Source organism: Nematolebias whitei, chromosome 16 (assembly GCF_014905685.2).
Source record: "Nematolebias whitei isolate Nwh7 chromosome 16, NemWhi1, whole genome shotgun sequence".
NCBI lineage: Eukaryota > Metazoa > Chordata > Actinopteri > Cyprinodontiformes > Rivulidae > Nematolebias > Nematolebias whitei.
Window position 1 is genome coordinate 13427881 of NC_056513.1, and position 24864 is coordinate 13452744.

The window sequence follows — 24864 nt, forward strand, 5'->3', positions numbered from 1 at the left end:
TTTTGTATTTTCTAAGGTCTGTGGACTGTGGAGTCCATCTTGAATTGGACTGACTCCAAAAGTTAATTATTTATAATGTACATACACAGATGATTTCCTGGAAGTTTCATTTGAATCTGTCCACTATGTTAGGCCTATGAGATATTTAGCTAACAAACAGAGTTTGCACCAAAAAGTTAATGACAGCATTTTAACCAAAGACCTCACTTTATGTGTTGGACATCAGCCTTAGCTACCACACCAAATTTAAGGGCAACATAGTAAATTTATTGAATTATAGCCATTTATTGTTTCCTGAAGTCCGGCTGTGGCACTCATCTTGAAAATGGATCTCACACTGGTACATTTTCATCTTTAAATCACTTCTTGGTCGGTTGCCTTCGTATTTCTCCTACATGTCACTTCATGAGTGCAGCTACAGCGTGCACTCTCATAATTACTTGCAGTGACATTAGTGCAGACCGAATAGGCAATAGGGCCTTCTCCTACTCCGCTCCTGTATCCTGGAATACCAGATCTGAAGCTCTTGACCTTGACTAACTTTAAGCAACTGCTAAGTTCATGGCAAAAAACAATGCAGACATGTTCCTGTATTTAGTATTTTATAATTGCTCTATAATGTAGCTGTTTTTGTTTCGTTTTTTTATATAATTTCTTCCATTTACTTTTTATTTTATATGCTTTTTTTTTATTATTCTCTACTGCTGCTGCCATCTGTGTTCTTTGTTTAAAGCAAGTTTCTCTTGTAAATGAGTCCTCGCGCCTCAATGAGAATAACCTAAAGCTTGAATTGAAATTGAATTGAATATTGGCTCCGAGTCATTCACGCAGAGATCCTTTGTGCAAGTTTCAATAAAATTGATAAAACGTTTACCCATGGGGGGAAATAACTTATATAATAAAAAATAAAAAAAAATAACAACACACCTTCCATACAGTACTGTATATGTAGGCAAAAACTGCTGAACTACACTTCCCAGAAGGCCCCGCACGCGTGCATGACGTCAAACAAGCTCAACCAATAGGCAGAGTAACACGTCGCTCTAGTAAAGTGAGAAACCGGCCGGCTGAAAGACGTCTTTCTGTCATTTACGTTTGCCTGTTTTTAACTCCAAATGCTGTAATTCATCTCGAACACGACAGTCTGTTAAGCTGCGGTTTATCCTTGAAGCCAACCTGATATAAAAGGTAAGGTAATTTTGTCTTAAAATAAGTAGGTCGCCCCTTTTTTTTTATAGCTTCCATTTGACGGGAAGTGGGTTAATGCTACATTCCGGTAGCCTAGCTCATCCGCGAAGGTGGCGTTAGCTTAAGCATCAAGACGTGTTGTACTATTTTAATATTTCAATGTTTTGAAGTTTAATGGATAGAACTACTATCTCGTACGAATGGATGAGACCAAACCTTAAATTGTGGTCCCTGTCACCAGAGTCTGGATCAGGGTTGATGTACGTGGCTTGTAGCTCATTTTATTGATCGAGTGTGTGCAAGTTCTTACTTTTACCCCGAACAGGAACGTTTTTTTTGTGTTTCCCCGTACTTTCCCAGGGCAAAGAGAAGCCCTTCTTTGTTTTTTAATTTATTTATTTCACAGTATGTTCTTCAACTTAAGCTGACATCTCGTAAGGATCAGGGTTAAAAGGATTACTTTATAAGTGATTTGGCAAAACTGTTAAATAATCCCCACCAAAAAAAAAACTTTTTTCATAACATAAACTGAAATATAAGACATGGAACAGGGTAAATATATTTTTTCTGTGTGTAAGTTCTGGTTTTATTGGGTCAGACTGAAAAAGCTGACACATGTCAGAGCAAAGTTTGTGTCATGTCTTCAAGATTTTCAGTTCCAGTTTTTGATCCTTTACAAACAGCTGAAGCATTTAGACAAGGAAGTGAATACATATAAGCTGTGTACCTTTTTTAACTTTGTTTAACATTCTACATTATTTTTAAACCTCTAATCTGCTTGTAGTATTTCTATTTTTATGCATTACGTCAATGCCTGCATTGTTTTCTACACTATCAATAGAGTACTTTTTTTTTTGGTCGAAGGTTTGTTGAGTTTTACAAGAACATTTCAAAACCTTTTATCGGTTCAAACTTCAGCTTTGAATGCTCCTATCGAAAGACCTATAACTTGGAACCTCAACCTCCTTCATTGATATAATTATTGATATACTTTGTAGCTTATCAGCATTGTTAGTACACTTCAGCATGCAACAGTTAGGGCCACACATCTTTTTAGTTTGGGAACCTACTTTAGACTATTTTATTCTCAAAATGTCCTAAAGTTAGTCTGCTTGTTTTTCTATGCGTTTTAAAATGCTTCTGAAATTTGCACGATCGGTGTCCCCTGGTAAAAGTGATACCGCTGCCACAGTGATGCTTTGCATAGGGTGTCGCTAATGTTTAAAAAAGGAATAGCCTAAAATAAATATAAATACTGTACTGATCAAAGGTTTGGGCGCACCTACTCATTCATTTTGGGAATTCTTTCATCTGCTTTCCTCGTCATGAAAACTTGGTGAACAGGTTTTCTGACGCCTTATGTGTGCGTCAGCCCCGTCTTAAATTAGCACACACAAAAAAAACGTTGCATGTATAAAAAGGAGACGTTCACTGTAGTTATAAGGAGAGAGCAGGTAGAGTGAAGAGAGAGAACCGTAGGAAGTTTGGAGCAGCGAAGTTGGTTCTACTGAACTGATTGCCTCACTATTTGTTTATTTATTTATTTATTTTGCTGAAGATCGGTGATGTCGACCTACCAGGAGTTCATCCAACAGAACGAGGACAGAGATGGTGTGAGGTTCAGCTGGAACCTTTGGCCCTCCAGCCGTCTGGAAGCCACTAGATTAGTGGTTCCAGTCTCTTGCCTCTTTACACCTCTAAAGGAAAGGCCGAACCTGCCACCTGTTCAGTATGAGCCAGTCGTGTGCAGCCGGGCGAACTGCAAAGCTGTGCTCAACCCACTTTGGTAAGTTTTAAAAAGTTTTAAAAAGTTTTACGCAGTTCGTTGCCAAAAATCAGTTTTTTATTGTTGATTTACTTATTGGTTAGCTAGTTAGATTGAACATTTCCAGTACTTTTTTTTTACAAGATGCTAAGTTGTAACTCATTATACACGACACTGTAAGTCAGTTTTATACATGACAGTTTTAAAGCAAACATTTTTATTCTTCTTTTACAGTCAAGTTGACTTCAGAGCCAAAATATGGGCGTGCAACTTCTGCTTCCAGAGAAATCCTGTAAGTACGACGACAATGGTTTTTATTTTTTTCCTCTAATTTCTAGCTGTCGAAACGCATTTAAAGTTTCTCATTTCACTGTGGCTCGTCTACATTCCTGTATTAGATTGCTTCAGCTGAATCTTTGTGTTTGTGCAGTTTCCGCCCTCCTATGCAGGCATATCAGACGTGAACCAACCAGCTGAACTCATGCCTCAATTTTCTACCATTGAGTACATAGTACAGGTAAATGCCTGTCTCCACTTTTATCTCACCCAGATACTTATTGTACTAAATATATTCTGCATAAAGAGTATTAATAAATCCCATTGGTGAGAGGTACAGTTTTATATGTAGATTTAAATCCATCAAATTGTTTAAATTTTGCTACTGAGTTGAAGTCTAATGAAGTTGATGCATTAATATTAGCCATAAGTTCAATTTATTATTTAAAAAGTTACTGATGATTAAATGACACCTTTTTATAGTCAGGAAATTATGTTCAACAGTTTTTAGCTTTTTGATTTGCAACCAAACATTTTCAGCTTGCAGACAGCGAAATTAAAATTTGTTTAATCTCCGTGTATATTTATCACGTTTGAAATGATTCTAGTGTAAATGAATCTTTCTTTGTTTCTTTACAGCGGGGGCCCGCAGCCCCTCTCATCTTCCTGTATGTCGTGGACACATGTTTGGAAGAAGAGGACCTCCAGGCCCTCAAGGAGTCCCTGCAGATGTCCCTGAGCCTGCTACCGCCCAACGCGCTGGTGGGCCTCATCACATTCGGACGCATGGTTCAGGTTCATGAGCTCAGCTGTGAGGGGATCGCCAAGAGCTACGTGTTCAGGGGCACCAAGGACCTCTCCTCCAAACAGATCCAGGTCAGTCCAGGGCTTTTCAAAAAGGGCAGAAGATTTGTGAGCATGCTGGGATCTCAAGAAAACATTTAGCGTGATATTTAATTCAACTGAATAGACTGGGAAGTCCATGCTGAGGGAACAAAACTGCTTGCAAATGGTTTTGTACTCTGTGAAACGAGGAGCTTATTTTTTCTTTATCCCCCCCAGGAGATGCTTGGTTTGACGAAGCCGGCAGCTTCAGGACAGCAAGGTCGTCCTGTGGCTCCTCAGGACGCCGCCGCTGCCTCTTGCAAGTATGGCTAAAGACCACTTCCCACTAGATGATCAATAGTACTTTCAAAAACTGCTTTCAGCAGTTTGTGTACTTAAAGCACTTTGATTGATCATCCAGGTTCCTTCAGCCCGTGCATCTTGTGGATATGAATCTGACAGACTTGCTTGGAGAGCTTCAGAAAGATCCCTGGCCTGTCCCTCAGGGCAAAAGGCCTCTCCGCTCCACCGGTGTCGCACTGTCTGTTGCTGTCGGCCTTCTGGAGGTACAACAAACACAAATCTGATACAGTAATGCTGGAATGTGAAAATGCTTTCTCAGAACACTTCAATTAGCATATGAGTCATTTGAGATGTTTTGTAGTCACTTGAACTTTAGCCTCTTCAATCCACCCATGCCACATGTTCAGAAAGTTCCTCACTGCCTGATATCAGCAGCAGGTTTGTGCTGACGGTTCAAAGGCTAGTTCCTGTTTGCCTTCTGTCTACAGCCCCCGTCATTATTATCCTCTCTCCTCTTCTTCTCATAATCTGTGGTTATATAACTGCAAGAGATCATTCTCCAGCTTAGTCGATGGGAGATGTGCCCAGACTTTTGTTCTTTCAGTGACTCCACGTTCACTGACTTGTGTCTTACACATGAAACGAGCTGCGAAACGAAGGTTTCAGCACTTCGTCACTGTTTGGGTAGAGCGTATCATAAAGTTAAATCATATTAACATGCTTGTTGCAGCTGCTCTATGTGGCTCTTCGCCAAATGCTTCGTCCCGTCGTGGACTTTTCCAGACTCTTGCACTTTGGATTTGGCTGTTGTCGGTTCAGATTGAGAGACTTGCCCTTCGGATTAGTTTCATCAGATTAGTGTACACTGGGTTAAAACTGGTTTCTTTTTCAGATGTGCAGAAAAACACTGCTATGATGAAAAGTATTTCAAGTGGGGCTAAAATCAAATAAACAACTTTCTTAAAATTGCATTTTTAATTTTTGACATGGTTATTAAATATTGAAGTTGTGTTCTTGACCAACCACAATGTTCATAAAAAATGAACAGAGGCTTTTGTTCATCTGTTTATGATGCACCAAACGTAATAAAAAGTCTGGTCACTGAAATCCAACTCCTGCTCTTTTTCCTCAGGGGACATTCCCAAACACGGGGGCTCGTGTGATGCTTTTCATTGGCGGGCCGCCCACCCAGGGACCAGGCATGGTGGTGGGAGACGAGTTGAAAACCCCCATCCGCTCTTGGCATGACATTCAGAAGGACAACGCAAGGCATTTGAAGAAATCTACTAAGGTAGATTTCACGGAACAATCTGTAAATCTGTGTACTTGTACTTGTGTTTGAAATTAAAAAAGTATTCCATGAGGAATGTATTGACAGGAACGCTTCAGAAAATACATGAAACGAATCTAACTTGTTTTGTTGTCCACAGTATTTTGAAGCCTTGGCCAACCGGTCTGCAGCAAACGGCCACAGTGTTGACATCTATGCCTGCGCTCTAGACCAGACTGGACTGCTGGAGATGAAGTGTTTGTCCAATCTCACAGGGTACGTCAGAACTTGTGCTTTAGTTTGTTGCAAGTGTGGTTCTCTTTGAAGTTCTAACAAGTTTTGTAACATTTTATGTTTCAGGGGACACATCGTGATGGGAGACTCTTTCAACACGTCTCTGTTCAAACAAACCTTCCAGAGAGTTTTTAGTAAGGACTACAATGGAGACTTCCGCATGGCGTTTGGAGGCGTCCTAGAAGTCAAGGTAAACTAGAGAAATTGCATTTCCTGTGAAAATGTAATGTGAATGCTTATTGCTAAAGAACTTGCTACAAACAGCTGAAATTAACACACAAAAATGCTGAATTGTAGCTGAAATGGAATAAAAAGCCTAAATTAGCAGAAGAAAGCAGAAAGAACACATATTTATTGAATTAGATTTAAATACTGTTAAGCAGAAATGATCACAAAAATTAGCTAAAAAATATGAAAGTAACAAAAAGTAGCTGAAAAGGCAGAAAGAAGCTTAAACTACCAGAAAGAAACAGAAGTTGCTGAAATGAGCTTTAAAAAAATTAAGTGGAATTAGCTGAAAAAGCTAAAATTAGCTGAAGTAGCAGAAAAAGCTGAAACTAGCAGAAAAAAACTAAAATGAGCATAACAACCTGAAATTAGCATAAAAAAGTTAATTAGGCTGAAAGTAACAGAAATTAACAAGAAAAGCTTGAATTTATCAGAAAACAGCTGAAATTAGCTAAAATACTAAAAAGCTAGCTGAAATATAGAGCAAGCATAAATTAGTAGAAGAAACCAGAAAGAACACATTTTCCAAATTAGGCTGAAATAAACAGAAAACGTGGAAATTATCTGAAAAAGCTGAAATTAGCAACAACAACAAAAAAGCTTAAAAGTAGCTAAAAAGCTGAAATAAGCTGAAAATACACAGAAGGAAATGGAGAGAGCACATTTTTCATGAATTAGGCTGAAAAAAGTTTAAATGAGTGCAAAAGATATGGAATTATTGAAAAAGCATAAATTTGCATAAAATTGCTATATAGTAGCTGAAATAGTAGCAAAAGCTGAAACCTGCAGAAATAAGCTGAAAGGAGCATAAAAAGCTGATATTAGCAGAAAGAAGTTGGAAGACGCACAAAAATGTTATAGTTGGGAGAAAAAAATCTGAAAGGAGCACAAAACAGCTGAAATTAACTGAAAGTAGCTGAAAAAAAGTTTAAATTTACATAAGGAAGCTAAAAGAATCTAAACCAGAACAAAATGTGAAAGGAGCAGTAAAAAGTAAACAGATCTAAAGATTTAAAGGATGTGAAATGAGCTTAATTCATTTTATATGAGGAACAAAGTGGCAGAAAAGGCTAAATATTTCAAAAAGCTAAAGATGCACCGATACCAGAAGTCTTAGCACCCTTCTCCTGAACGAGCTGAATGTTTTGGTTTATGATTTGTTGAAATAGTTCAAAAATTGTGGAACGAGAATCACGCAGAAAAACGTACAGAAGAAAACTGGATCACAACAGTGTGAATGATTCACAAACATTCGCACAATAAATAATTTCACTGTTCTGCCCAGTCACATGAAATTATGTTGATGCTTATAATATAAACCTGTGTCTCTTATAAATGAGTTTTTAAGACTTACTGAGACATTTTGTGTTTTAGACCTCAAGAGAGCTGAAGGTATGTGGAGCCATTGGACCAAGTGTTTCTCTCCACTCCAAGGGAGCCTGTGTTTCTGAGAACGTAAGTCACTCCACATACGACACCGGGGAGCTCGGATTCCGTACGCTCCTGAATGTAACGTGAGAACTATCCATTCGCTGGTGTTTACCACAATGTGCTCTTTGTTTCGTGTAGGAGATGGGTATTGGTGGCACAAGCCAGTGGAAAGTGTGCGGTCTCAACCCCTCCACAACTTTGGGCATTTACTTTGAAGTTGTGAATCAGGTAAATCCGGTTTTTAGATCACAAGATTGCAAAGGCGTGCTGAGTGCATACTTAGAGTGACACCCAAACAGAGCTGTAGCTGCGACTGAGAATAATGCTGCTATTTTACTAAAACAGTGGCTTGTTGTGTTCTTCCTGCAGCGAGAGGCGGTTTGTTAAACATGCAAGAAAGGAATAATTGTTTTGTTTTTTTCTCTGTAGCACAATGCACCAATTCCCCAGGGAGGCCGAGGGGCGATCCAATTTATCACCCAGTACCAGCACTCCAACACGCAGAAGAGGATACGGGTCACCACCATCGCCCGGAAGTAAGGCTCTGATTTCATTGTGTCTGCGTGTAAGGATTAAAGATGGAACAAAATGTAGTTCAGAACATCACTTTATATTTGTCTTGACTGAGTCGATTACAAATGAGCAGCTTGGCTGGACATCAGTTCTGTACGCAGATACATACACAGCCAAGTCGCACAGTGGTCTGTCAGCTGAGCGGCACTTTTTCATGTTTCTAAAAAATAATCCAGACATCTGAACTATAATCTTTTGACAACAGTCCATTTGAGTCGCTTCTTTTGTAGTTCTTTATGGGTGAGCTTATTTCCATAACGGATGTGATGTGGAAGAAATAAATTTTAAAAAAAAAGCTCAGTAAAGACGGGATATTTGTACTTGTAAAAAATCCACCATCATCAGCTGTTTCGCTCTAAAGGTCACGTCAGTTCAGTTGGAACTTAAAAAGAGCCACACACGAAGACGAGGCAGACGTTCACACAGGCTTACCCAGATGTTTCATTGAAGCCCCGGTCGTGAAGATCTGCAGCGGGCAGTGTACAGGAAGTGATTTTATAATGTTGATCAGCCCTCACAGACAGTCACTCGGCGTTAAACGTTAATTTAACATCAGCAGCGATGAGCATCCATAAACCTTTACCTGCATCCTCCTGATCGAGGCTCACGGTTGATTGTATTCAGACCACCGCAGATAAAAGGGTTCAGACAACCTTAGAAGATGCTCCGAGTGAGCATGTTTTTAATTCCACACCTGTAATTAGAGGGTTATCCGAGTGCAGTCTGATTACTTCTGACGACTGAATACCAGGTCAGGTGGATCTGTCAAGTGTCAGCCTGGTATGTTCTTCACAAACTCGTTGACCGAGTGGAAAATATCCGCGCACTGGAATGTAAATTATGAGCATCAGTCACTTGAAGCTGACACACAATACATAATATTCACACAAAAGATTTGCATATCTACAAATCAGTGCCATCAAAGCTTGAATTCTCTGCGCGTCATCTCACCGCACCCACGCTCGCCTCTCCTGTTTCCACTGTCCTTTGTCTCATTTGTCCTTTTTTGTTTGTTTCTCTGAACTAAAGCTGGGCAGACGCTCAGTCTCAGATTCAGCACATTGAATCGTCGTTTGACCAAGAGGCAGCCGCGGTGCTCATGGCTCGCCTGGGCGTCTTCCGGGCAGAGTCGGAGGAGGGACCAGACGTTCTGCGCTGGCTTGACAGGCAGCTCATCCGCCTGGTGAGTGGCAGCCCAAAGCACCAGTGCCAGTTTGTTTTGAGGCAACAATGGCAGTACCTAGCTGACAGTGATATGTTTTAGCAATCAACGTTATTGATTTTCATAATAATTAGGGTTGTGTTTGGTATGTTCAGTATTTAAACGATGTCTCACCGCCCATCGTTTCAGTGTCAGAAGTTCGGCCAGTTCAACAAAGACGATCCAACTTCCTTCAAACTGTCGGAGTCCTTGTCCCTCTACCCGCAGGTAAACCTGCCCTCTAGTGGAAATATAAATCATAAACAGAACCTTTTTGTTTAAAGGTAATTTGGTACCACTTTACAATAAGGCTTCTCTTATAAACTGCTACGTTATTAATTCCTCTATTAACACTTTAGAAATCATTAAGAACTGCTTATTACGCATTAATTAAGGGTGACAGAGACAAAACTGACCAGTTTCTTGCCAAATCTGTTCACCTATATATTTAATCTAGAGTTGTTATATGAAACATTTCACACTAAGTTACTACCTTGTAAGCACAATAAGCATTTGTAAATCTATTTCTTTAGCATGTAATATTGTACTTTATCATTTTAAGTATCTACAACTAATATATGTTTAATATAACAACTGTAGATGAAATGTATAGGTGAACAGATTTGGCAAGAAACTGGTCAGTTTTGTCTCTGTCACCCTTAATGAATGCATAATGAGCATATATTAATGATTTATAAAGTGTTTATAAAGGAATTAATAACATATCTATAAATTATTTACTAGCAGTCTTTAAGGGGAGCCTTATTGTAAAGTGGCACCGTTAATTTAATATTTTGTTCTCTGTTTGTTTTGTTTCTCATCTAATTACCGGTTTTCTCTCCCGCCTACAGTTTATGTTCCACCTTCGTCGGTCGCCGTTCCTGCAAGTGTTCAACAACAGTCCAGACGAGTCCTCCTATTACAGGCACCACTTTGTGAGACAGGACCTGACCCAGTCCCTGATCATGATCCAGCCGATCCTCTACTCGTACTCCTTCTACGGACCACCAGAGGTCAGCCTCGTTCCCCCCTCACGCTGCTCTCCGTGTCGCGTCCAGCTGGTAGCAGAGCAGCGGAGCCGTTCTTGAAGCGAGTGTTTTGATGCAGAAGCGTTGTAAACTGTAAATGTGTGGTTTGCTCCCCACAGCCCGTGCTCCTGGACAGCAGCAGCATACTGCCGGATCGAATCCTGCTCATGGACACTTTCTTCCAGCTGGTTATTTACCACGGAGAGGTGAGACACTAGATTATAAACGAGTACAATTTGTCTAACTTTAGAAACCTAAGTTTTACAAACGTTGTTTGTTTCTAGCAGATGTTTTGTTTGTTTCTACCCAAGGCAGATCAGTGCTTGTTAAAGTGGACATCTTTTGTTTTCATTTCAGACCATAGCTCAGTGGAGAAAGGCAGGCTACCAGGAAATGGCAGAGTATGAGAATTTCAAGCAGCTGCTCCAGGCTCCTCTGGATGACGCTCAGGAGATCCTGCAGACGCGCTTCCCCATGCCTCGGTACGTCGACACCGAGCACGGAGGCTCACAGGCTCGCTTCCTGCTCTCCAAAGTCAACCCATCACAGACCCACAACAACCTCTACGCATGGGGACAGGTACAGCTGCAAAATGTTTATTTTTATTTTTTTTTATTTTGTTTTATTTAGATTCCTCATGTGACTTTAGTGTCATTTTGGATGCTGTCTTATAAAATTCAATTGTCTTTCTTGTTGCTTCAGCAAAACAAGAACCTACAGAGATTTCATAACCTTATACAAATATAAATATATATTTAATAAAACAAAACCTTAAAAATTCCTAGAACTGCTTAAAATGTGGGAAGAAAAACAATCAGATCTGCCGTCTCAAAAGATGCCCGTCTGTCTGGGAACACTGGTTTAGGGATTAGTTGACCTTTGACTATAAATGGAAGATTAAAATCTAAAATAAAACGGCATTAAGCTCAGGGAGTTTGCGCATCCTTTAAAAAGTCATAACTTTTTTAATTCATGTATCTAAAGTTAAGGCCTTAAACTGTCTTAAATTCATAAACAAAATGTGTAAGTTGGTCCTAAATGCTTAACTCAAAGGTCTTAAAATTTGTTGGGGCAGGAGGGATTAAAGGTCTCTTTCCTCCATTTCCGTTATCTAAAAATGGGAGGGTGGGGAGTTTAAATCCATCCAATCCAACGATGATCCAGGGATTAAACTGACGCTGCGTTCAACCAATAAAGAGAACAATTATTATTTTAACAATAACAAGGTGTTTTGGCTGTTTGGATGAGCTAAACTTAATATACTGAGAGGTAACTGCACTGTGATAATGTAGTTCAATAAATGAAAGATAAATAGTATTAAATGACTACATGAGCTGAAATCCTTTCAATTTAAAACCTGTAATGCAGTGGTTCATGCAGCTGAAAGGAGCATAACAAGCTGAAATTAGTGGAAAGAAGTTAAATTAAGCGGAAAGTAGCAGAAATTACAAAGAAAGCGTGAATTTATCTGAAAACTTCGGAAATTTGCTAAAAAATATAGCTGAAAAGGTAGAACAAGCTGAAATTAGCAGAAAAAACAGGACAAACACGTTTACCCAATTAGACTGAAAGAAGCAGAAATGAGCACAAAAAAGTGGAACTTATCCGGAATAAGCTGAAATTAGCAAAAAAAAACTGCTGAAAAACAGCTAGAACAGCAAGTTACCAGAAGGCAGTGGAGAGAGCACATTTTTGCTGAATTAGGCTGAGAAAAAAGTTGAAATGAGTGCAAAAAAACTAGATTTAGTCAAAAAAGCTAAAATTAGCATAAAAACAGCTACCTGTATATAGCAGCTGAAATGGCAGAAAAAGCTGAAACGTGCAAAAGTAAGCTGAAATTAGCATAATAAGCTGAAATTAGCAGAAACATGTTAGAAGAAGCACAAAAATATTGTAGTTAATAGAAAGAATCTGAAAGGAGCATAAAACAGCTGAAAGTAGCTGAAAAAAAGTTTAAATTTGCAGAAGGAAGCTGAAAGAAGCTGAACCAGAACCAAATGTGAAAGGAGCTGCAAAAGGTTGTAAACGGATCTAAAGATTTGAAGGATGTAAAATGAGCTCAATTCATTTTCTATGAGGAAAAAAGTGTCAGAAAAGGCTAAATATTTCAAAAAGCTAAAGTTGCACCAATACCAAAAATCATAGCACCTTTGTCCCGAATGAGCTGAACGTTTTGATTTACGATTTGTTGAAATAGTACAAAAATTGTGGAACGAGAAAGATGCTGAAAAACGTCCAGGAGAAAAATGGATCACAATAGTGTGAATGTTTCATAAGTGATCTTAGAGCTTGTGAACAGATTTGTTTGAAAACTAAAGTGTGTTGTTTTTATCACTGTAGGAGTCAGGAGCCCCGATCCTCACTGATGATGTCAGCTTACAAGTCTTCATGGATCACTTGAAGAAACTGGCTGTTTCCAGCTCCACGTAGATCTGTTACGCCACAACATCAAAGGAGTACAGCCTACTAGGACCCTACAACATTTCCCATATTTTTTTTTGTAAAAAAGCCAAATTTCCAGTCTACTGTATGTGCTTAATCTGTTTTTACGTTGTCTGCCTTGACTTGTGATATTTGCAAGGTACAGAGTACAAGAGTCAGGAGTTGTGCACACATGAAAATACTTGTAACATGTTTTGTCATTAAGAATTTATTTATGCAGAATCTGGCAGTAGACTCTGTACATGTAAGCAATATGAAATTCCTGTTTTATACTAGATCTTACCTCTGACACGCAGTGATTAATCTATTTACATTAGTTCCTTGCTCGTCCTTCCATGTGTGTGTCTGCTGCGTCAGACTGGATTGAAGCTGCTGTGAAATAAGATGCCTGTATTTGTTTGCTTTGTCTATAGCTAAAATGAAATGTTTAGATTTTTTTTTGTTGTCATAAATAAATTATGGTAAATGCTCACGTGGCTAATAGGACCTAATGATGGGGGGACTTGTTAATCTAACAATGTTTTTCGAGGATTACGCCACCGACTTTTTCTGAGAAAACTACTGAATAATGAAGATTCAAGTTCTGAGGAAAGGACGTCAACCGCATCCGCTCAACTGGACAGTGTTTTGGTTTTTCAACACCAAGCATTAAGATCTATTTTTAGCGTGGACTGTATAAGACATTCTATAGTTTCATCTGGACTGGACCATCTGCTACGTTGCGCCAGATGTCTGCCCAAGTGTCTTTGTAATCCCAACTTTTCTACGAAGCACAACCATAACGGTTGTCTGAGCCCTGCCCGCATGAAACTGTCTGTTCGTTCTTGCACCAGAGTGTCGGATACTTTAACCTGATCGATAAGACTTATTTTGAACATGTATAAAAAAGTATGAAACGACTCTTAAAAGAAATAAAGAACAGTCAATACACGCGTAACGTTCTAAAGAGTGTTTCTTAATCTGCCTCTTTTCTTTAGAAACTGTTTTCTCCTGTTTTAAAAATTGCTTTTATCTTTTTATGCAACTCCTCCGGTAACACATTTACGATTATACATATACAAATATCTAGTTTACACATGTTCATAACGCGTATACTGGGCTTAATTTGTAAACCAATCAATGCCAGAACGCAAATAGCGGGCAGGCTGGTGGAGTCTGGGGGTCCTCCCTCAGAAAATTCTGAATAAAGTAGACGCGATTTTCTGCATTTTGGTGTATTTTACCGGGTTGTTAAACATCTATGTTTATATGTATTGTACATATCTATGTACTGTCCTGCTCGTTGTCTGACTCCACATGTGAAGCCTCCAGGCTTCAGTTAAACGTCTTCAGTTAATCCAAAATGCTGCTGCCAGAGTCTTAACTGGAGTTAGTGGGAGAGATCATATCTCTCCAGTTTTAGTTTCTCTCCATTGGCTCCCTGTCACATCTAGAATAGAATTCAAAATCTTGCTTCTAACCTACAAAGCTCTCAACAACCTAGCTCCATTTCAGCTTCAAGATCTTATTGTTCTATATTTTCCTAACAGAGCACTTCACTTTCAGACTGCAGGCTTGCTCGCGGTTCCTAGAGTTTACAAAAGCAGAACGGGAGGAAGATCTTTCAGTTATCAGGCTCCTCTCTTGTGGAACCAACTTCCAGTTTCTGTCCATGAGGCTGACACATTGTCCAGTTTTAAGATTGGGATTAAGACTTTTTTTTTTTTTTTTTGATAAATCCTTTAGTTCGGATTGGCTTGTTTTGCTGCTATAGGCTTAGACTACTGGAGGAAAAAATTACCCCATTTCCTTAAATTAATTGTTAAAATTGAATAGTTTTTTTTTCATTTGATACTACTTCTATCTTAACATGATTCTTGACCTGCCATTGTGTATCTGTTCCTTCTTCCTGTTCCTCTCAAACCTAGCCGGTCGAAGCAGATGGCCTCTTGTCCTGAGCCTGGTTCTGCTAAAGGTTTCTCCTTCATGAGGGAGTTTTTCCTTTCCACTGTCGCCTTCATGCTTGCTCAAAATGAGAGTTCTGTGATGGTGTTAAATTCAAAACAGTCTGCTGCTTAGATGAATAGTGTTAACTTGTTATTTTTATATATGAATGTTTCTGTTCAGTGCTTTGAGACAACCTCTGTTGTAGCTTGGCACTATATAAATAAACTGAACTGAATTTAATTGAATAGGTTAGCTCTGCACTCACCCCTACCACTCGCTCGTTCCTGCTCCAATCTCCGAATAATAAATATCACACATTTCTATTGTATTTTTAATAAATAAATAAAAAAATTATGACCCACTTAAACTGTTGAACTGACTTGCAATTTAGTTGTGCTGTTCAATTATATATATATATATATATATATTTTTTTTTTTTTTTTTTTTTTGTTTTGTTTGTGTGTGTGTGTGTGTGTGTAAAATTGCATTATGACTTTGGACTCTTAGGGGTGGAGATTTTTTACGAGTAGAAGTGGAAATGTTTACTTGAAGAAGCAGCTTGTATGGGATATTAAGAAGCTTGTAAGAGGCTGTTGTGTTTAAAATGAGTGTTTATGTAATTATTTTCAGTGTTTATGTAATTATTTTCATACATATGCAGTATAATATACTGCATATGTAAACTGCAGTATAATATATATTATACTGCAATACGTATATAATATACTGAGTATAAGTTTAATCATTCAAGGCAATCATATTTGTTCATAACTTCATTTTTAGTAAGACTGTGTTATCGGATCCAAGCAAGCAGTTACCGGACACCCTGTCAAAATAAGAGCGTTCCCAGATCCTTTTCTGGCAAGATCCGGCTCAAATTAATCGCTGCACGTGGGATCATCACAACATATACACTGTTAGAGATCACTATCAACGCCCTTCATCTCTTATCGTTGTAAAAACCTTACATTTTTACCACATTTATGGTAAGTTTTAACATTTTTGGCTGTAAAAATGGGGGATTTGTATGATCTCAGAATTATCAATTATTACTGCCCTTATTTTATTTTTGGGGGGGGGCTACTCCCTTCTTCAGGGGGGACACAGCAAGTGAACTCATATGGAATTGAGAGGAATGACACAGACTCAAGGTAGAAATAATCAGTAAAGTTCTGCCTGCCCCCAAAACAATCCTCCATCCATCCATCCATTTTCTTTACCCGCTTATTCCATTTTGGGTCACGGGGGTCGCTGGTGCCCATGTCCAGCAATCACTGTGCGAGGGGCGGGGTACACCCTGGACGGGTCGCAAGTCCATCACAGGGACACATCGAGACAAACGAGACAAACAACCATTCACTCTCTCACTCACACCTAGAGACAATTTAGAGTTACCAATCAGCCTAACATGCATGTTTTTGGACTGTGGGAGGAAACCGGAGTACCCGGAGAAAACCCACGCATGCACGGAGAGAACATGCAAACTCCACCCAGAAAGGCCCCTGGACCGGGGTTTGAACCAGGGACCTGCTCGCTGAGAGGCAGCAGCTCTACCAGTTGCGCCACCGTGCTGCCGCCAAAACAATCCTGTTTATCTGAATTCAACTCCCTGACTGGCCTCGACAGGTCACCTTAAGCCCTGTAAACTTTGATGCTCTGCCCCTCCCTCCCTCTCCCACCGAGGAAGTCTACGGACCAATCAGAAGACTAGGCCTCAGTCCGATTTACAGATTTTGAGCTAAAACGCGGCGTGGTCGTAGCCAACAATCATTCTAACAGCCAACAGATGATGCAAGATATGTCAATATCGCACAAGTTTTCAGATAACGTTATTTTCCAGGTTTGATCAAAACACCACGCCAACATAAAATGGTTTTAATTTAAAACTCTGGCATGACCGGCGATATGCATCCCGTCAAAAAATGCTAGGATTTAAATTTAATCCTGAAATGATTCTTGAGACTTCACACCAAGAATCTCCTCTGTTTGTTCAAATCTTTTTTTTCACCCAATCCAGCGTGCACCAACATGAGATCTGCAGAGCGCTCAGTTGACAATTTTATTGGTATCTAATCAAAACTCTGTCCCCGGGCATCGGTTAGCTCACGTGTGAGCAGAGGCTTTATCTGTTTAGCACGATTGGAAAGATGAATGATTGTATGCGGCTGTGCAGCATGTTGTCCGAGCAGCAGGTGGCTCATTCTCAGTGCGGTTTGGAAGCAACACCACCCCTCCGAACAATTGTCGTTTGTCTTATTCCTCATTCATCACTCTGATGTAAAGCTCACAAGTGCAATCATAAAACCACTCGCTCAACATCTACTGTCACTGTAAGCTGATTTCAGAGCAGACAGTATGATTTCGAGGATGAGTGAATGGCAGATTATAAGGACTAATCCTCGGGGGCTATGTGTTAAGAGGCAAATTCTACTCTTATCAGCTTTAAGCAGAAGTTCCTGCTGAAATACAAATGAGTTCTGTCTTTCTAAAGCTTAGGCATCGCCATGTTCCACTCTGAAGCCACATATGCTTCAGATGTATTGAAAGGGAAATCAAAAGATGCCACGCACCAGCTCGTAATCCCTTTAGGCATAGATACTTGTGCACAATACAAAAAGCGACATGTAAACCCACACACGTTTTCATTTCACGGCAGATATGCCGCATAGGATTAGAGGTGGCACTGTGCATAGATATGTGATCTAAAGTGAAAATAAATGTATCTTTGTCTAATCTCCGGGTTTAAATACTTGGCCTTCGTGGTGCACGCGAAAGCTGCAGCTGTGCATGCGACAGTACGAAACTAGGATTGTTAAAATCCTGATTGTTTTTCTTCCGGTCTTAAAGCCAATGCTGCAAGGAAATGTGTCATCTAAGACATCAGGAGGGATCAGCTCAAGTTCACATGGTCAGAATAGAGACATGGATGTGAAACTTATAAAGTTTTAAACAACAAAGACAAAGCAAAAAGATTAAAATAAATAAATACACACAAGAGGTATGCCAATGTCCCCCATCGCTGAGGGATTTGAATACGTTTTCAGTTTTCTAGAAGATTTTTTATTTTAGATTTTTTTGGACTGGAAGTGAACAGGGATGGAAAGTAATGCAAGATATTCAAGTGGGGATGAGTTATACTGTGTATAAGAATAGTTCAGTTATTTTTTGCTTGTTCGAGGCAGCACAGAGTGACGGATCCTGGTAATTGGAGGAAGCTAATTTTATCCACCGCCAGATAGGCGGAGCCAGTGGGTGGCTAATGGTGGCCTTGGCCACCATAGATTAATCTTAGGGCACCCCAATCATTTGAAGAAACTGGGCTTTTAACCAACATAAAAAAACTAGAAAGCATAGTTTCCTCAAATCAGAGGGGAGGACGGTGTGTTTACATGTATGTGTATGGCGATGACCATCATTTTTTGCAACCCAATTTTTAATAGTGACATTTTTATGTATAGATCAGACGTCTGCAACTATTTTGATCACAAGAGTTATTTCTGCCCGTTCGCTCATTAAATAAAACATGTCTGGAGCCACAAAACCTGCTACAACTGTGATTATCAACTGATGGCCCATGGGCCACTGAGTTTGTTAGAGGGGGGGCTTTTCTGGCTGGGGGGAGGGGGTGTGTGTGACATGATAAAACTAAAATTATATCATGAATTTTATCATATATTGACATTTTTACATTTTACAACAACAAAAGACCAAAGAAGAATTATATTTATAGTGTATACTGGTTTTGATAAAAATCAAAACACTGAACTCTGCAGGCTTATGTGAGGAATAATAAATAAGTATCGGGTGGGGCTGTGGTAGCTCGGTGGCCACAGTGCCGTGGTCTTCTAAACCTGAGGTTGTGGGTTCGAGCCCAGGTTGCGTCAGGAAGGGCACCTGGCGTAAAACAAATTGTCAAATCTTTCTTGTGAGTGGTGACCCCTGAAGAAGGGCGCAGCTGAAAGAAACTTACTTACTAGTTACTTACTACTTCAACAATTTCCTGCGGGATCAATAAAGTTCTTATCTTATTTTACTAGTAGTTATCGGGCCAAAATTTACTAAAATTTGACATAAAACTGACAAAACTAGCCTTTTATGTTGTGGCTATAAACCTCAATACAATTAAATTTCATTAAGTTTTAGGTCAAAGCTTCAAAGAGCCACTGATGACAGACTACAGAGCCACATGTATAATAATAATAAAAAAAAAAAACAAATGCATGTATTGTCATCATTGCATGTTCCCATGCAATGGCGAAATTGGCTCTCTGCATTTAACCCATCCACCACCAGGTGGAGCAGTGGGCAGTTGTTGAAAGCACCTGGGGAGCAACTGGGGATGAGGTGTCCTGCTCAGAGACACCACAAGGTGTGCAATGACTGGGGATAGAACTCAGAACCTTCAGGTCCCGAGTCGGCTGCCCTGCCTCTACACCATCTCCGTCCACCCTGAACACATCTGTGGCCCCAGAGCCGCAGGTTGCAGACCCCCGGCTTAAATGTAGTCACACTCAACTGTAAATGGCATATTGCTTATTTCTGAAGTTGTCCAGCTCGCAAGATTTACATATATACAGATATATGTACTTATATTGTGGCAGCCATCTTGGATTTTGATGTGGCAACCCAATTTTCAAAAGGAACCTTTCTCACACCTAGATGTTGCCACACAACAGAAGTCGATGGAAGTCAGTGCCTCTCTTGCTTTTCAGGTTATCTCGCTCACAACATGCACAGATAGACAGATGGAGGGCATTTCCAATTCTCCTTTTTTGCTTTGCAACAGAGGACCAAACAACAACATAAACAAACAAAATAAATAAATATATTGTAAAAAAAAAATGGAGTTGTAGTAAATCAAGCAGTTAATTGCGTAATAGTCACTGAAATCTGACTTCATAAATATGAGTTGCGTTTTCTGGCATTCTACTGTGTAGCAATATTAATGATCATAAAGAGTTTAAAAAAATCACTTTGAAATGAATGATGAAACTAAAGAACCTTTGAGATGGGGGGAAAAAATTGTGATTCCAGGGTATAATCCTATAAAATACTTTAAAAAAAAAATCCCAATGGACTACCACAGGAAGTGGGGATCACTGAAACCACAATCACAAACATCCACGTTAATCTGAGAGGCGTGCAAAAAGCAGCGCATGTCAGACAGTTTGAGAATCTCACTGAATTAAAATACGACTGCAAACATTTTGCAACAAATCCAACCAAGTTCAGTCAGGTCATCTGGACGGTTTATTTTTTGTTGAGACATTTCATCCTTCATCCTTTTTCTTATACATTTTATTGTCGGATGTAACTGGGACCCCGTGTACATAATTTCGCTCCACCACATGTACCACATGAGGTGCGAATGACAATAAAGAAACTCTGACTCTGACTCTGACTTCATCCAAAGGACTTCATCGGTCCGAGGAGCCCCAACGAACTGAGCCCCACAAGCATCACACAGTGAACCAACCAGTTGACTGGTGATAAGATGGTTTCTGGGGCCCGCCCTCTCCCCTGTCGACTCCTCCGAGGCAGCCTTAGCCAAAGAGGTTCAAAACATCAAAGTTCATGCTCAGTAATCCAGGTAGAAAATCCAACAAAGTTCAGTCAGGTAATCTGGATGGTTTCTTTTTTGTTGCGATGTTTCGTTCTTGAAGTCCTTTGTCCTTTGAAGTCCTTTGGATGAAGGACGAAATGTCTCCAATAAAAAAAGAAAGGAACTATCCAGATGACCTGACTGAACTTTATTGGATTTTCTACCTGGATTAATGAGCATGAACTTTGATATTTTGCAACAAACTTCTCTAAGGTAGACTCTTACAAGACTCCCAAATGACTGTTAGAAGGCTATTAAAGGCATTTTCAAACGTCTCATTTGTAGCCATTTTAACACGGCAGAAAACTAAAATAATGTAACCGGATATCATATAAAGTATAAAGAAGAGGCTATTCTAACTTTAGCCTTATAAAATCAGGTTATTTTTAGTCCCAAATATCTGCCTTCCACCCTGCATGTTGACAGGTCCCACACAAATAGTTTAAAGACTCTTATCAAAGGTGGTTTTGTACGCAGCGTGTGCATAGCATCACTACAGATGAGTGATTTTCCTCTTCCAGGCTCTGCGGTTATGTTCATTACCCAACAGACATCAAAGTGCAGGGATTAACTTTTTGCTATTGGAGGCAACAAACTCAGGAGACAACCTTTAACCGTCCTCATAGACGTCATAAGCAGTATTTAACCGACTGTTGCCAAGTCACTGGAGTCCGCTCCAGATGACTCTTGTCAGCAGTTGGCAACAGCAAGTAGAAGGTTTGAAGTCGCAAAACACGTCTTAAGGTGGGAGAGATGGACTTATCCAACAGCACTTCACTTTATTTACCGAGATATTTATTGTGCCGACTCAGCGTTCACTCCACGCATGCCAATTGCACGCTCGTTCAGAACTTGCATCATCTGTGGCATTGCGCTGTGTGAAAAAACTGCATATTTTCAAGTGGCCTTTTATTGTGGTCAGCCTAAGGCACACCTGTGCAATAATCATGCTGTCTAATCAGCATCTGGATATCCCACACCAGTGTGTAGGGTTTCCAGTTCTTTCCACAGGTTCCTGGTTCCAGAGGTGGTGCCAACAAGCAACGGCTGAGAGTCCTCCCACTAATCACCACCAGGACTGTAGGATGAGGCTGCAGAAGTGCTTCCTTCGTTGCTGGAGCATTACTTACCGTATGGTACTTGTGCTTTCGGCCTCCTTGTGCAATCCTCCAGACTCAAGTAAACTTACCTTGTGCTCTCCTCTCATTCTCTAGAACCTGGTTCCTGCACCTCCTGGGTTGAACTGACTGTCTCGAACCACCTACCCCTACACCTACCTGTAGACCTTGAGTCCTCCTTGTGGATCTTCCCCAGCTGCTCCTCAGCCTTCCTACCACTTACCTCCACGTCCCTCTTAGTTGGATCTCCTGGAACTGGATTCCTCCACCGCCCTCTCTACGCTGCTCTCCAACCAACACCCTGTAAGATGAACTACTAGCTACAATGTCATCCACTCGTCTCCAGTCCCTGACCTCTCTCCTTCCCTTCCAGGGTTCCCAGGGTGCCCATCCTGTATATAGTGACTGTTGATATTTACTCTGTAAATAAATCACTTTATATCTTTACAAAGGTTTTGAGTCTATTATCTTTCTAAGTTTGTTGTATTTGAGTATACACCTCTGTTGTGACAGTGAGATCGATGGGTTATCTCAGCGAAAGAGACGTGTTCTGGTCGGCTCATCCAGACACATGTCCGTGCTGCTGTTGTTCGGCGTATTACTGTTTTTGCACTAAGTGTTTACCATATTTCTTAGTTTAGCGTATTTCTTAGTTCATATCTTAGCTCTTATTACAGTTTATCTTTACAATTTATACTTTTGTTGGATGTAGCTGGTACCCTGTGTACACAATTTTGTCCCACCACATGTACCACATGCGATGCAAATTACAATAATGAACCTTGACCTTGACATTGAAAGTCATCCATATTTTTAAGAGTCTATGGTTGACTGAGGTGGCGTTCAAGTTCAATTATCTGGGTGTCTTGAGTGATGGTAGGAAGGAGCTGGAGATGGAGTCTTGTCTTCTCATCCTCAGTATTCAGGGAGTTGCTTTGGTCTGTCGTGGTGAAGAAATATTTGAGTTGCAAGGATGGATGTTTAGGTTTCTTTCTCTATCCTCCACCTCCACAACCCAACTACTGTTAAGTGATAGAACATAGAGATGGTGACGAGCATCACCATTAGTTACGAGAACAATATTGTGCAGATATTCTTTACAGTTGTTGTTTTATGTCTGGTTTTCATAAGTTTAGGTGAAATGTTTTGACAGCGCTGAGCTTTAACTCGAGGTTATTCCCCGTGCTGACTTCAGCCATGTTCACGGTCTGATAATCGCCTCGCATTTGGCCGCTTGTCGTGACGCTCAGCTGGAATGAAACGCCTCGGTGACGGCGAGAGAGAAGGAGAGCAGCAGAAGAAAATCCCACTCTTAATGCAAGCGAGCATCAAATCCTCTGACAACGTGACGCAGCTGGAGGCTCGTGGAGGAGCGCGTGGGATTTAGATGCAGTGATTTGGTTTCTGTTGAGATGGGGGGTTAAAAACTGGGGGGTGCCAAATGGGTTCACTCACCTGGGCTCACCTGTTGTCTCTGGAGGTTAACCAGCTCTCCTCCTCCACGGTTCTCCCCTGAACTTTGCGGCCCTGCACGCAGACCATGAAGGCCAGGACCCTGATGTCGGTCACCCTGAACTTCCTCGCCCTGTTCTTCGCCGTGACCGCGTTCATAACGACGTACTGGTGCGTGGGCACCCAGAGGGTCCCGAAGCCCAAGTGCAGCAAGCTGCGGACCCACCAGTGCATAGACTATGGAGTGAACGAAACCGACCCCAACAAGGTGGTTTACAGCTGGGAGACCGGGGATGACCGGTTCCTGTTCCGGCAGTTCCACACTGGAATCTGGTTCTCCTGCGAGGAGAACATCCACGATGAAAGTAAGAGAATGTGTGTGTGTGTGTGTGTTTGGAAGTTAAATAATTTCAATATAGAAATGCTTGAAGATTATATTTTGAATGACTCTCAGCTACCACCACATCAAATTTTAGCCCTGCATCTGTAAAATTGACTGGATTATAGCGATTTTTGTGTTTTATAAAGTCACTTGTTTTCTGAGGCCGCTTTGAAATGAGTTAGCTCCAAAAAAGTATCAGTTGTAGACTTACATCCAATGAAAATTTCCTGAATGTTTCATTAACATCCATACCATGGTTATTGAGATATTTTGCTAACAGACAGACAATTGAGTCCAACTGGGTAATGGCAAAAGTTTAAACTAAGTTCTTTATTTAATCCATTAGTGCTCAGAATATATGTTGGGGATCAGACTCAGTTACTACCACGATAACTCTTCTTTCAATGCTTGTACAAATAACAGTGTTCTAGTTATTTTTGTGTTTTATCAAGTCTGTTATCTTCTGAGGCCGTTTTGAAATGGGTTGGCTCCAAAAGTTAAACAGTTTTGGACTTATATCCAAATAAAATTATCTGAAGGTGTCATTAAAATCGGTTCAGTGATTAATGAGATATTTTGCTAACAGACAGACAATGAGTTAAAACGTTTGTTGGCAAAAGTTTAAACAAAGTTATTTTTTTAATCCATTAGTGCTCAGAATATATGGTGGGGATCAGTCTCAGTTACAACCACGATAAATCTTGTGTCAATATATGTCAAAATGACAGATTTATAGTTATTTTAGTGTTTTTAAAGGTCACTTGGTTATGACGACCATATTGAATCTGGTTCACTCCATGCATTAAGCAGTTGTAGATGTACATCTAATGATTATTTTCTGCTAGTTTTATTAAATCATGCCCAGGGGTTCATGAGATATTTTACTAACAGACACACAGACACATGCTAAAACCTAATCATACGCCTTTACTTTTCTATGGCAAGCATTAAAAGCATCATATTTTAAAATCTCAGCCTGCGAACATCTGCACTTCCAAAATAGTGAAACATCTGAAGTGTCAGAAAGAAACGGACAGAAACAGTGAGTGCTGTTTGCAGAAGCGACCAAACAGCCCGAGTTAATGAATATTACGTAACCCGCGTCTTGATGAGTTTTTCCTCAAAACAGCTGTTGCCGCCCTCCTCCCACCTGATTAAAGAGCTCCGTTTACAACAAATCCGGCGCCGGGACGCGGCGGCCGACGGATGACAGAAGGAGTTTGTCATTTGTGCAGGAATCCACGGGGTCAGGGGTCGTTTTCTCTATCCTGTTTGGTGAACTGACCTCAGAGGATGCTTCCATCTTTGACCGTCCTGATTGGTTTTACAGTGCATTGATCCCCCCTCCCCCCCCCCCCACACACACAAAAAAAAAGAAAAACAGATGTTTAGCAGCCCTGCCAGCACAACATCTGGCGACCCAGATGAGAGGTCCGAAAAGGCGTGGGCCTGCATATGCCTCATATCCAGCATGGGCTTTTTTTTTTTTTTTGAACTTGTGAACTTGGATTTTTTGTTGTTGTTGTTGTTGTTGTTGTTGTTGTTGTTGTTGTTGTTGTT

The 24864-nt window shown here is 40.3% G+C and overlaps 2 protein-coding genes across 2 annotated transcripts in view; both read left to right on the forward strand.

The window, feature by feature from the left end:
- Positions 1-1023: 1023 nt before the first annotated feature.
- On the forward strand, positions 1024-13752 carry sec23b (SEC23 homolog B, coat complex II component). The gene is made up of 19 exons (XM_037690267.1): positions 1024-1188; positions 2747-2974; positions 3188-3245; positions 3384-3470; positions 3869-4105; positions 4292-4377; positions 4476-4620; positions 5490-5648; positions 5788-5903; positions 5988-6111; positions 7524-7604; positions 7719-7808; positions 8010-8116; positions 9183-9336; positions 9505-9582; positions 10206-10367; positions 10502-10588; positions 10740-10961; positions 12723-13752. Exons 2-19 carry the CDS (start codon positions 2754-2756, stop codon positions 12810-12812), a joined length of 2304 nt encoding a protein of 767 aa, XP_037546195.1. The 5' UTR covers positions 1024-1188; positions 2747-2753; the 3' UTR covers positions 12813-13752.
- Positions 13753-17600: 3848 nt separating this feature from the next.
- gsg1l (gsg1-like) overlaps positions 17601-24864 on the forward strand; it is a 17745-nt gene continuing 10481 nt past the window's right edge. The window contains exons 1-2 of the mRNA XM_037690268.1: positions 17601-17615; positions 23008-23287. Of these exons, the coding sequence (XP_037546196.1) occupies positions 17601-17615; positions 23008-23287 (295 nt within the window). The remainder of the gene's footprint in view (positions 17616-23007; positions 23288-24864) is intronic.

Coding starts and splice junctions, on each gene's coding strand:
- sec23b (XM_037690267.1), top strand. CDS start 2,754: ATGTCGACCTACCAGGAGTTCATCCAACAGAACGAGGACAGAGATGGT. Junction 4,621..5,489: donor TTGCTGTCGGCCTTCTGGAG/GTACAACAAACA, acceptor CTTTTTCCTCAG/GGGACATTCCCAAACACGGG. Junction 10,589..10,739: donor TGGTTATTTACCACGGAGAG/GTGAGACACTAG, acceptor TTTTCATTTCAG/ACCATAGCTCAGTGGAGAAA.